We start from the raw sequence: 13469 nt of genomic DNA, 5'->3' as shown, positions 1-13469 counted from the left end.
AAACAAATCCTGCTGAAGTGGTGCACTCATTTCTGTCTTGTTTAAGTACGCTTGTGCTAAGACCTATGGAGGTGGTGATGCATTTCCTTAACACGAATAAAAAAATAGAACTACCGACAGAAAGGCAAACAAGATCAGAAATCTTCGAAAGTGGAAGAGCGCCTGAGTTAACCTGGCTAAGCTGGCAGGATCCTTGTGCACCTAACCACATTAAATCAGATGGGAGCCCGTGGAGGAATGGGAAAAAAAAAAAAAAAAAAAAGGAGCTAGAAACCCAAATAATGTTTTGCAAAGACAAAAATAAATTCTAAGATCTGTTCACAAACATCTAAAATAATACTATGGAAAACCTTAAATATATTTATTATTGTCTTTATTATACAATAATCTGTATTTAAGAAACCACACCCTATAAAAAAGAAAATTCTCTTAACATTAGGACATGTTAACCATCACAAAGTGTGTTGCTTTGTTAACTAATCCCTAAACTGAATATTACACATGGTCATTGTTTCCAGTTATGGATTTGTCTCGTGGTTTCATAATATATTTATAATATTATAGTACTTAAAATATAATCACATCAAACATAAGCAGGGAGGTAAAATTTGAATTTCACATAAAATTAGATAGTGATAGCCTAGTCATGAGGATTTTAAGTTAGGTGAGGGTATCGAGAGGAGGGCAGAGTGTGGGGAAGAAGTAGGAGCTAAGAAGGTATAGTCCCGGACAACGAGTAAACGTGAGACTAGAGTTGAGCGAAGCAAGCAGCGGCCTCAGCTGACTTCTATCCTCCAAAGGCTTTAGCCCTTGAAGACAGACATCTCCTTCAGCCTTGCCCCTCATTCTAAACAGCTCCATCCACCAGGCAGTGGACATGCACAGCTGTTCTCCGAGTCCCTTGTTGCCCTTTCTCTCACGCCTCTACAATCCCCATTAAAGCCTAACCCTTGCTCCAATAGTAACTACAGAATCAATTCAGACAGCTTCCCATGCCCTCCTAATTCTTATTTGTTAAGTGAAATAACATGCTCCCCTTGTTAACACCTTTAGTCCACAGATCCTGTTATTGTATCTTCACTATGGCCCTCCTTCAGTCGTCTTTCTAGCTATCTAACCTGCATGTCATTATTCATCATTACAACTAATTTCTTATCCCTATTCCTCGTATCACAGATGCCTGGCAAATCTTCATCCTCAGCCAAACCTTCACTCCCATACCCTCTGTCCCATCAGTGTAATGAACACTGGTCGAATTGTGTAATCTGGCAAAACATGTCTAACTTCTTACGGGCATCTCACACGTGCTCTAGTTTCTTCATACATATCTTCTTCCCTTTGCAAGTTTCAGATGAAAAACTTTCACCATAACCCTAAGAGGATGCCACCCGAGATGCAAAATTGTCAAGGCTCAGTGCAAAATGTGAGGCCCTTGTTTAAAAGTCATTAAGAATTTAAAGACAGAGTAGAATACTAAGTGTGGTATGTGCCCTTGTAAGTGCAAATTCAACCCTCTCACACTGTATGTATAAACCCAGCACAATGGAAATAACCCTTCTGTTAAAGGGCCAGTGCCCATGCTTAAATTCTAAACCGAAGCCTTCTCATCTTTTCAAGGACTTCTCTCTTCAATATGATATGGACATTTAAAAATAACAGTTTAAGTGCTTCTTACACAGTTTTATTGAGACACAATTCAATATATGCTAAAGTTCACTTAAGTATGAAATATTTTAAAGATCTTTTTTAGGGTCATGCAACTATTACCATAATCTAATTTTAGAACATTTTTGTTCCTAAAGTCTCATATAAGTGACAAATTTCTATTCTACTACACCAATACTAAGTGACCCTTTCTCTAATTCTGTCTTCATATATTTTCCACCCTGGTATTTCTTGTAAATGGAATCATAGAGTGTGTGGCCTTCTGTGACTTGCTTTTCTCATGTAGCATACTGTGTTCAGAGTTTGTTCATGTTTTAGCATGCATCAGTGCTTCGTTTGTTTTTAGCTGCTAGATAATATGTTATTATATAGATGTGCTGTATTTTATGATCCACTTATTAGGTGAACATTGGGGTTATTTCTATTCTTTGGCAATTGTAAATAATTGTAAGTGCTCATTACATGTTTTTGTGATGATAGATATTTTTATTTTTCTTTGGCATAAAAGTTAAATTAGAATTGCTGGATCTGCATTTAAATTTTGAAGACCAAAATGGCCATGCCATCTCATATTCCCAGAAGGATCTATGGGGATTCCAGTTTCTCCATATCCTCACCAATATTGGTTACTGTCTGTTTTAGTGTAGTCATCTTACTGGGTGTGAATAAGTATATTATTGTGGCTTTGATTGGCATTTATTTAATGCATGATTATAGTGAGCATCATTTCATGTGCTACTGGCCATTGGAAGATAAAAGGGCCACTTTTAAATACCAGGATATCATAATAATAGATTTATATTCAGGAAGAGACATCTCTGATAAGCATAGCTTTTGAAACAAGGCAGGATACACAGTAGCAGAGAAATGTAAGACAGAACACACTTCCGTTGTAAAGTATTTGGTCTGTACGAGAGAGGGGCACACTAGTAGAAGCTGCGTTACAGAGCAGACGATCTAGTTGAAGGACAAAGACAGGTATTCAGGAATGAGAAAGAAATAAAGAATAGAGAATGCATGTGGAAGACACTTTTATTGCTTTAAGACAATGGATTGAAATATGGGTGAAGTTTGACTAGATCTACCGGCCATGGGATGCTCCAGTTGCCTACTGGGTGAAAGTCAATGCTATGCTCCCATCTTCCTGTCCACCATTTTTAGTAGCCTTCAAAAGTAATCTGATGTATCCAGTTGTTTAGTAAAAAGGCTTCTTGAGACCCAGCCTCTCCATTCAGTTGCTACTCTCTTCTTCTTTTCTGCTATTTCCCGTTAGGGATCTTTCCCTCCCACCCCCTCAGTCTTGTACTTTGCCTCTGCTTCTTCCACTGCATCTCCTTGGTCTTCAGCTTCTCTTCATGCTTGGTGAGCCAGTGGCACGAGGCTCTAGTCTTGGGTCTTAGGTCCAGAGGCTTGTCTTTCTTGCCCTTGTAGGATTTCCTGAGGTTTTCTTTTTGAGTCTGGTTGATGAGAGTGAGGACACATGAAATGGATTTGCAGATTTGTATTGGGTAGCTTGGATGCAGCACAACCTGTTACCCTGGTAATGCAGAGCTGGGACAGCTTCACCTTCAGATCATCCAGTTGTTTCAACAGCTCCTCCTTCTTGACCCAAAGGTGCCAAGCCTTAATATTGGCCATGGCTGAGTTTAGGGTTGGATTCTATACATAATTATGAATTCCTCCCCACTTCCAGAGCTCTAACCTATTCCAATTTGGTTTGATGCTCATTGCTCTATTAAAAGTGTTCCTGCTGAAATCACCAGACTTTCATGATCTTAATTGCAATTCACTATTCTTTTTGAAATTAATGAAATTTTTGAACAGTTTTGAATTCACATCAAAGTTGAATAGAAGTATTGGGTTCTCACACAGTCCTGCACATCCCTCCCCCTGTTACCATCCTCTATCTTGCACTGTGTTTGTCATCGTCAATGAATCTACACTCATTCCACTCATAGCATATAAAAACCTACAGTTAGCCTTGGGGTTCACTCAATGTTGTATGTATGCTATAGTTTTGGACAAATGTTTAACATGTAACCACCATGTACTATCATAAAGGATAGCTTCTTTGCCCTAACAAATATCTTCTATACTTCATCTTCTCATCCTTTCTTCTTCCAGTTCCTGGCAACCATTAGTTTTGTGTTCATTTTTACTATCTCCATAGTTTTGCCTTTTCTAGAATATCATGGAGTTAGAATCATATAAACCTGTTCAGATAAGTGTTTTTCCCACATGGCGTGACAACCCCATTGCTTTACAATTATTATTAGTGTGCTTATGTGTGTGAGCACAGGCGCACCTGCACCATGGCATGCAGGTGAAGGTCAGAGGACAGTGTTAGGAACTGCTCCTCTCCTTCTCCCATAGGTTCCAGGGATCGGTCTGCTGTCATCAGGCTTGTGCAACAAGAGCCCTTACCTGCTGCTCATCTGCCCACTCACTGCTTGTCCACACCATTTGGAGACGCCACAGTCTGTGTTCAATGCTCATCTATACAAGTTTGGTCACTTGGAAGTTCTAGAGAATTTGGAAGAAGTTGCTGTGCACACCCGTGTGCAGTCCACATTTGTGGGGACTGAAGAGTTCCCTTCATTGGGTAAACACTGAAGACTGATTGCTGCATCATAGGTAAATGCATGCTCAGTTTTGCTAAAAGAAATGCACAAACTTGTCTCCCAGTGGTGGCGGTGTTGCATGCAGCCTCCCAGCAAAAAAAGAGCAATCCTGTGACTATACATCTGCAGCAGAATTTGGCACTGTCAGTGTAGATTGTTTTACTTACAATTTTCTATGAGCATGTGGTGGTGAGCAAATTTTAACACACTTCCTGCCATCTGTAAACCTTCTTAAGTGAAGTGTCAACTCAGATCTTTTGTCTATTACTTCATCTTCACATAGGACTTTTAAGAGCTCTCTGTTTTTGGATTATCATAATATGCACATTTTAGAAATGTGAGGCTTGCCTCCTCTTTCTTTCTTCTTTTTCATTCTTTTTATTCTTAAAGATGTATTTATTTTATATGTTAGTACATTGTCACTGTCTTCAGACACACCAGAAGAGGGCATCAGATCCCAATATAGATGGTTGTGAGCCACCATGTAGTAGCTAGGAATTGAACCTATGACCTCTGGAAGAGCAGCCAGTGTTCTTGACCATCTCTCCAGCCTGTCTCCTCTTTCTTAACATTGGCACACACATGTGCACACACATTTTTGAGAAGTGTTTCTCACTGAACCAGGAACTCATTGATTCAGGTAGGCTACCTGACCAGCACACCCTCCTCCTCACACTCCCGCCCGGGGATCCTTTGATTCTGCTTCCTTAGTACCAGGATTACAGGAATATGCTACTGCACCTAGCTTTTACATGTATTCTAAGGATTAAAATGGAATCATCTCTCCAGCCCCTCCGATAACATCATTATCAATCAACTGCTCAGGACAAAGCTTAGAAGTCTTTTTCAACACTTGTCACTCCATCTTGTATGTCAATCTGTCAACTTTAAGGGCAAAATTATCTTCAATCCATGCACATCTCTCCACCTCTCCTATAAAGCACATTAATCAAAGCCAACACAAAATCTCTCACCAAAAAAAAAAAAAAATCATTAGAATTTCTTACTGACAGGTTTCCTTGCTAACATGTTTGCCTTTTCTCAATTTATTCCCCAAACAATACAAAAGAAAGAAAGGAGTCTTTAAATCAAGGACAGCCACAAACTACTAAAAATGGTGAAAATGGAAGCCTGTTTTATCAGCTATAAGATAGATACCATCAAACACGCAAGCAGACAAACAAAACAACTATCTGACTGGATGATATCTATATTTCTAAAAACTCAGTACAATTAATGAAAGGCTTTTAAACTCCAAAGTCTTTCCCAGAGTTTCAGCCTCCAAGCCTAATTCACTGCAATCGTCAGCATGAAATGCTACTCTGGTAACACATAACTCTGTGCTTTAATGAATAATGTATACCTAGTCATTAAAAGGAAATCAGGAAAATGTAAAATATATTTTCATTCTCCATTTTCATTCTTTTATTAGACTTACTTTATATAAGTTTAATAAAAGAATATATTCATGTATGGTCTGCATCGGTTTTTCACAGATTGAGTAAATCTTATGTTCCAAAATGCTTTTTCTTTTGCCAAAAATACACAGAAAATCATTTCTATATGTGTTGATTAAAATCACACCTTTTATCAGTGCAAATATTTGTATAGTTATCCTTTTTCAATACTTGCCTTTTTCTTTGTTTTTTCCGTGGTTGGAGGGTCAGTTTTCTCAGCAAATACAACCTCAGAAGCTGCATTTTCTACAACTGAAAACATAAGTTTCATTCTATTTAACCAGCCATTAACTGGAAGTACAGAAGACAGAGAATTCAAAATCAAAACTGAAACCAAACCAAGGCCCTGGTTTTAATGACTTTACCTCTTTTACAGAAGGAAAAACTTCATGTGTGTTGAATAATCTCACTCACCTCAGATAGAAGAAAATATCCTTTAAAGATTTATGCCAGTTAGGGCTGGAGATAGCCCACTGGTTAAGAGCACTACTCTTGCTGAGGACCTGTGCTTGATTGCCAGCACCCACGTGGTGGTTCACAACCATCTGTAACTGCAGTTCCAGGAGTACCAGTGGCTACTATGGGCACTGTACATGTATGGCACACACATTTACATACAGTCAAAACATGCACACCCATAAAATAAAAGCCCATCTCAGAACTCTGTGTTTCACAGATGTAAATACATGGTTTACTTATGAGTTAGCAGGGATGTGTGTAGGTGAGTGAATTTCTTTATTTCTCCTCCCCTGTATTTAGACACCCTCTTTCTACTGTGACCTTCCTCAGGGTACTTAACCATTTACTTACCAATAAAATGAGGTGTCTATGTTGCACAGATCTGAATTCCTAGGTATAAGCCATTCTTCCATCTCAGCTTCCTGAGTAGCAACTATTTCAGGTACCCGCCACTATACCTATCTCTATCGGCATTGAAAACAAATTCAGGCATGGCCTGTGTCATTTGAAATTTCTCTGTGCTCCATATTCCCCGCTTCTACACCACCTCTTACCTGTGGCTGCGTTTCTTCCAAGGGCTCCTTTAGCTTACTACAACCTTGCCTAGCCCACTGGACAATAGGCAGGGAGATGACTATGGAGGGTAACACCACATACAAATTGCTGGAAGAATGTTGCTCTCTAGCTTCAGATACTCAGTGACTCCCAAATGCCTGCACTGTACACACACCTAGCTTCTAAAGATGGGCTTTTTAGCTTGTTACTCAGATCACCCTGATCCTTTCCAATATTCCCCTATGAAAATGGCATGTGTTCTACTCTTTTCAGTGACATTTGCATAACCAATTAGGGAAACATTGAAAAAAAGGAGGAATATAGAAGCATATAGAATTCTAGAATCACTACTCTGCCCAACCATCATGTTTTTAAAATAGTATTTTCCTTCACAAAGCAATACTTTTGATTTGAGAAGACCTAGGTGCAACCAGGATTGGTTTTTATACCATGAGCACTTTCCTATGAATGGTTTTCTCCCCCCATTTGTATTTTTTTGGTGCTCAGTATTAATTAGTGCCATTAATTATTACCTGATGCTAAATTTGAAGTAAACTTTGGTTCTGGAGAAATATGTTGGGCCGCTAATGTCATCCCTCTGTAATAAGAACAAATTAGTGATATTTTCTAATCTTTTAGTAATTTTCAATTATCTGCAAATTATACTGAAAGTAAAGATATGCAATTAATTATTCTGTAGGGGAACTACAGCTGATTAGAAAAATGCATCATGTGTATAGTAACAGTTAACAATAACATGCACTTACATGTTTATCAGTGTGACCCGTGTCTGTAGAGGGAAACCATAATGTTTAGAATTACGTAGACTGGAGTTTAAGCCAGATCTGCTACTCATATTTTAGGGGCCTTGGGAAAGCTAACCAACTTGTCCTGAGCCTTACTTGCCTTATTTATGCAAAAGAGACAGCAAACCTGCTACCCAAGAATCTGGTGTGACATTTTTGATCTGAGCGATGGTTTTAGAGATGAATATCTTTCTCTCTTTGGAACTTCCACAAATGAGATTGTGTTTCATTCTAACTGAACACATAGGAGAGGGTGAGCTAGTACAATAATGTATAAGGATCCAAAGTGTTGAACAAAAGATGATCTAAGAAAGATGGAAGATTTCCTTGAAGATGAGAGTTGACGGCCAGAAGTGAGGGCAGATTCTTACACTGGATAATTGAAAAGTGGGCTCAGAAAGAGCAAACTGTTTTCTCTCATTTCCCTTTAAGCTCAGATGTACAAATAGAACTGTCTTACTTCTGACTGAACTTTCATGTAAACAATTTCTTACTAATGCATCTCAGGTATCCTCTGAATAAACAGACATTTTTAAGTGATAAAGAGTCCACTGTGTTAGCACAACTTCAAACTCTTCCTATTAAGCATTAATCTTCCCTCTGGCCCAGCTCACACTCAGTGCTAAGGGAAGAACGGCTCTGCCTGGTTCCTTCTCTAGTTCTTGTTACCCTCGACCAGCACAACACACATGCACTTGTCCGATGCTGTTTTTCTCTGACATTGGGTCAACATGATCTGGAAGTGGAGTTCCTCCATTTTGAAAGATGTCTATTTTCCCATGTTTTGTAAAAGTATTCATTAACAGTTAAATTATTTAAAAATTTTCATGATGTGCTTTAGTCGTGTTGAAAATCTTTTATTTATTTATTTACATCACAAATGCTACCCCACCTCCCGGTCCCTTCCCGCCCCGCACCCCCCCCCCAGTCACAGGGTCCCTCCTTCTATTCCCCTCCCCTTAAGTGGCTCTCAATACCTTTGGAACAAAATAAAAATCCTACTCTCAAGGCCTTTCACAGTTCGGATTGTGTCTACCCTCTTGAACTTAGATTCTGCATCTCTCACAAACACTCAGTTCGGTACACATGCCTTGAACCAACTGCTTCCTCCAGTAACACTCCCCCACCCCCAGTCTTCCCCATGGCAAGTATACCACATTTTTTTGTTGTTGTTGTTGTTGCAAGAGCCTTGTCATCGAGAGATATTGGCATCACTCAGTAATAACCACCGCCACAATAATTCCTCTAAAACAGAGTTCTGAGTGTTTTTGAAATAATTACACAAATAATCCAATTTAATGTTAATATTCCTAGGTCCTATTCATTGTTAATGTTCCTAAGGGCCAACAGAGGTCAGTCTGTTCTTAAACTTACAAAATTACATATAAAACTAAGTAATCAGTGCATATTTATGGAAGCTTTCAGTGTTATACTGAATAGTATATATGGTTAGAATCAAACAGCTTTGCTACTTTTTGGCAATTCACAATGAATACAGATTTTTTTTTCTTTCAGATTACAAAAAAATCTAAGAAATTAGAAATCTAATTCAATTTAGTTAGATATATAATTGCAATCTAAAAGTATTTAATATTTTCCCTATAATACTGATTTTATTTAATATGAATTTAGGCAGATAAAAGGTGCTTTTCTATCTGCTTACATTAAGAGAGAAAAGCAGGGAAGAACGAGCTTGAAATGCTTGCAGTCAGCTCAGTGAGGTGGATATCCAAAGCTTTTTACTAACGGCCAGCATGAATTAATAAAGGCTTGACTGACAAGTCTCCATAAAATGAAGCTTAGTTCGGTTTTGACCAAATAACTTTGGTAAGATAAAAATACACCCATTGATTTTTATACAACATGATTTAACATAGGTGCTATTAACCCAAACTGTGGAGTCAGTCTTGACCACTTACTCTCTCATTGCATCTCTGGACCCACCAACAAATCCTGTTCATTCTACTTTCAAATATCCTAGAAGCTCAGTCTATTACCCCAGAGCCCTCCTCGGCTATTCCTTCTGTCTAAAGTGCTCGATGCTCAACTTGCTCAAATGACATGTTTCCAATGGCACCCCCCCCCCACACACACACACACTGTTTAAGGGAGTAGGCCTCAGCCCAACCCCGCAGAGCCCATCTTGCTTTCTTTTTCTCAGTATCCTTTACAACACAGCCTGTGGCAGCATATTTACCTGTCTAATGTCTACCCCTCCATGATATAGTGTGGACTTGATGCAGGCAGCATTTTTGTGCTTAATTGATTTTACTCCCTACTATATGCCAGCAATTAGAACACTCCTGGCACAGAGTAAGTGCTCAGCAAACACTGAATGAATGAAGTTCATCTGACTTTCTGGGATGGCAGTCATCACTATTACAGAACTCTTACAATAAGGGGTTTTGAAAAGCACAACATCAAATGTTTTAGTTCTTACATTTTTCTATGGCATTTCTCATAGTTTTTTGAAGAGGAACCTATCAAAGGGGGAAAAAAAATCAATCCATTAGACATAGAGATAATTCAAAGATGCCCCTGAAGATAAAATTATCCAGAATAAAAATAAATATTTCTCTTCAACATACATAGTGACTGAACTTCTAATTTTATGTTTGACTGTTTTATAGTGGGTTTTTTGTCTCTTAAATCAGACAAAGGTATTTTGAAAATATCAAAGTAAAACATAACAAAAAGTATTATGAAATGTTACAAGATACATAAATATTTAGACCGTTCTTTATCTTGGGAATTTTACAATAATCATATCAACCAAACACACCAATTTATTTTTCCCCTGTCCTCTGACTTTTACAAGTATGTCTTGGCACACATATATGTTCATGCACTCACATCTATACATTAAATAACTGTAATTTAAAAAATTATGGGATGGCAAGATGGTTCACTGGGTAAAGGTGCTCGCTCCCAAGGATGACAATGTGAATTTCATCCCCAGGATTCCTCTAGGTTGTTCTCTGAACTCTATATTTGCACTAAGGCACATGCAAATGCTCATCTGTCATGCATACACACATACTGACATATAATAAATAAATAAAATGTAAACAATAAAATAAAGCCCATATGTACTAAATCTATTATTAGTTATTATTTGAAGCCAAAAGCAATCTTGGCTTATAGGCTTAGCTTGGAAATCATTTAGGAGAGAAGAGAACCTTACTTTCATTTTCTAACACACATGAGGGATTTTCCAAATGAGAGGGAAAAAAAAATGTAAGAACTCACTCAAAACTGCAGAGAGGTTTGCAAACTGTGGCGCTTTCTCTATAGCTACTGCTTTACTGGTGTCTAGAAGAGTAGAATTCTTGTAGAACATGTAATCGTCCAATTTGGGATGCTCCCAATCTAAAAAGAAAAACACATTATAGTACACACACACACACACACACACACACACACACACACACACACGTGTGTGTGTGTGTGCATAAGTGCATGCACCAATAAGCTAAGTAAGTAAGTAAATAAATAAACAAGTGTAATTTTAAAATGATATATAACTTTGAAAAGCCTACATGTGACAGGTTACTCCCTGTCCCTGAACTGAGGGTCCTATCCATTCCAGACTATGGTAACTGAAGGTCTAGAATGAAAGAACCCAAGAACAAGTCACAATGGCATCAGGCTAGTAGTCTAAAGTCTAGTCCAATCCTCTGTCCTTCCTCATCTTCCATCTAGATTTCTGCTCTACAGAGATCACTGAGCTGCAGGACACACATAACTGGCTCTCTTTCCATTTGCTGTACTCCTCTCTGTTAATTAAGCCGCATGTCAGTGAGCAACAGTCACACTGCTATTACCTTTTGTTAAACCTTCTATAGACCTCAGCTATGGAAGAATGATGCTATCCTTGTTGCATCCCTGTTTGTACCTTTCTCATTGTCCACACAAAATATATCATCAGATATTCTTTTTATGTTTGGTGTGATGGTTTGTATATGCTTGGCCCAGGGAGTGGCACTATTAGAAGTTGTGGCCCTGTTGGAGTAGGTGTGTCACTGTGGGTGTGGGCTTAAGACCTTCACCCTAGCTGCCTAGAAGGCAGTATTCTGCTAGCAGCCTTCAGATGAAGATGTAGAACTCTTAGCTCCTCCTGCACCAGACCTGCCTGGATGCCACCATGTTCCTGCCTTGATGATAATGGACTGAACCTCTAAATCTGTTAGCCAGCCCCAATTAAATGTTGTCCTTATAAGAGTTGCCTTGGTCACGGTGTCTGTTCACAGCAGTAAAACCCTAACTAAGACATTTGGAGACTGTGGATTGAGCCTAGGGCCTCATGCATGCTAGGCAAACATTCTACCACTGAGATCTATCTCCAGACATATTAAAAGTAGACAGTGTAAAATACTACAAAAATCTTATCTTCTGGGATATTGTGGCAATCCTTTGGCTTTCCGGAATCCTGTTTCCCTCTCTCCCCAGATGCTTTCGTTTTTTATTTGTTTTACTATTTAATCTTAAACATGGCAGAATCAGTGTCCCTGATGAGAACCCAGGAGAGGCACCTGGTGACGCTGCAGCCCAGTTGTAGCAGAGAGCCCTACATTTTGGAGGTGCCAGCACTGTGGGATGACAGCCAAGGATAGCAGCAGCTATAAAAAGGAGCTGGTCTATGACTAGGAGGCAAACTGTGTGTTTTATAGGTCCTTTGGAGCCTAGAAGAGTAAGAGTCAATCGCTGGTTATCAAGTACTTAATGTTTTTCACTGATGAATTTTGATTTTGCTTTAATTTTATTTTGACTGTACACTGATTTTTTTCCCTCTTGGAGTAAGAAAGCATGTAACTTATTTTTATAGAAGCCCACAGTTAAGACTTACAAGTTTTAGAAAGACTTTGAAATTTTAGAGTAACTTTGGAATATCTTAGAGTCTGTTGATATTTTAGAGAAACTCTGAACTTTTAAAAGAGACTTTGAATGGTTTAAATACACTGACTTTTTGCACATGTGCCTACATACAGACAAACACACAATTGTCTTTTTTGTTTCTGAAAAGAATGGGATTGGAATTTTGATTGGTTCTACATTGACTCTTCATACTGCTTTTGATAGGATGAACATTTTTACAATATTAATTCTTCCAGGCTATGGACATGGAAGATCTTTCCTTCTGATGTCTTCTTTACTGACTTCCTTCAGTGTATGAACATTTTCATCACAAAGGTCTTTCACTCTCTTGGTTAGATTTATTACGAGGCATTTTATTTTGAGGAGGGATATTGTACATGGGATTGCTTCCTGGATTTCTTTCTGAATATGTTTGTCTTTGGTATATAGAGAAGTTACTAGGGTGTTTTTAATGTAAATTGTGTATCCTGCTACTTTACTGAAATGTTTATCAGTTCTAAGAATTTTCAAGCAGAATCTTTAGGGTTTTTACCTATGGAATCATATCGTCTGGGTACCTGGATTTCTCCCTTCTGTAGTCATAGCCCACTTATTTTCCTATCTTGTCTTTCCTCTCTAGCTAGGACTTCAAGCACTATACTGAATAAGAGTGAAAACAGTGGACACTTGGTCATGTTCTTGATCTCAGTGGAAATTTAAGGTTTTTTTTTCCCATTGAATATAGCTATAGGTTCACCCTATGTACCCTCTGTTATGTATAATGGTTAGACTGGGTAGTTCTGCTCCAGATATGAAGACAAACTGGGACAGCTCTGTGTAGTTTTCAAGTTACCCACAGTTGGTTTTATTTTGACCCATCATTCTTGGGTCCCAGAACAGAGCAGTAACAAAGTTAAGAAGGATATACATCTTCATGAATATAAAAGCGCAAGAGGCCGGGCAGTGGTGGCGTACGCCTTTAATCCCAGCACTTGGGAGGCAGAGGCAGGCAGATTTCTGAGTTCGAGGCCAGCCTGGTCTACAACATGAGT

General features: G+C 38.6%; 1 protein-coding gene across 1 annotated transcript in view; it reads right to left on the bottom strand.

The window, feature by feature from the left end:
• The window catches only part of Meikin (meiotic kinetochore factor), a 46844-nt gene that overhangs the window by 19529 nt on the left and 13846 nt on the right, over positions 1–13469 (bottom strand). Inside the window, exons 6-9 of the mRNA XM_021214023.1 lie at positions 10813–10932; positions 10004–10043; positions 7291–7355; positions 5919–5995 (exon numbers count right to left, since the gene is read on the bottom strand). Of these exons, the coding sequence (XP_021069682.1) occupies positions 5919–5995; positions 7291–7355; positions 10004–10043; positions 10813–10932 (302 nt within the window). The remainder of the gene's footprint in view (positions 1–5918; positions 5996–7290; positions 7356–10003; positions 10044–10812; positions 10933–13469) is intronic.

The sequence above is a fragment of the Mus pahari genome, chromosome 14, assembly GCF_900095145.1.
Source record: "Mus pahari chromosome 14, PAHARI_EIJ_v1.1, whole genome shotgun sequence".
Classification (NCBI taxonomy): domain Eukaryota; kingdom Metazoa; phylum Chordata; class Mammalia; order Rodentia; family Muridae; genus Mus; species Mus pahari.
This window is presented reverse-complemented; position numbering and strand designations above follow the sequence as displayed.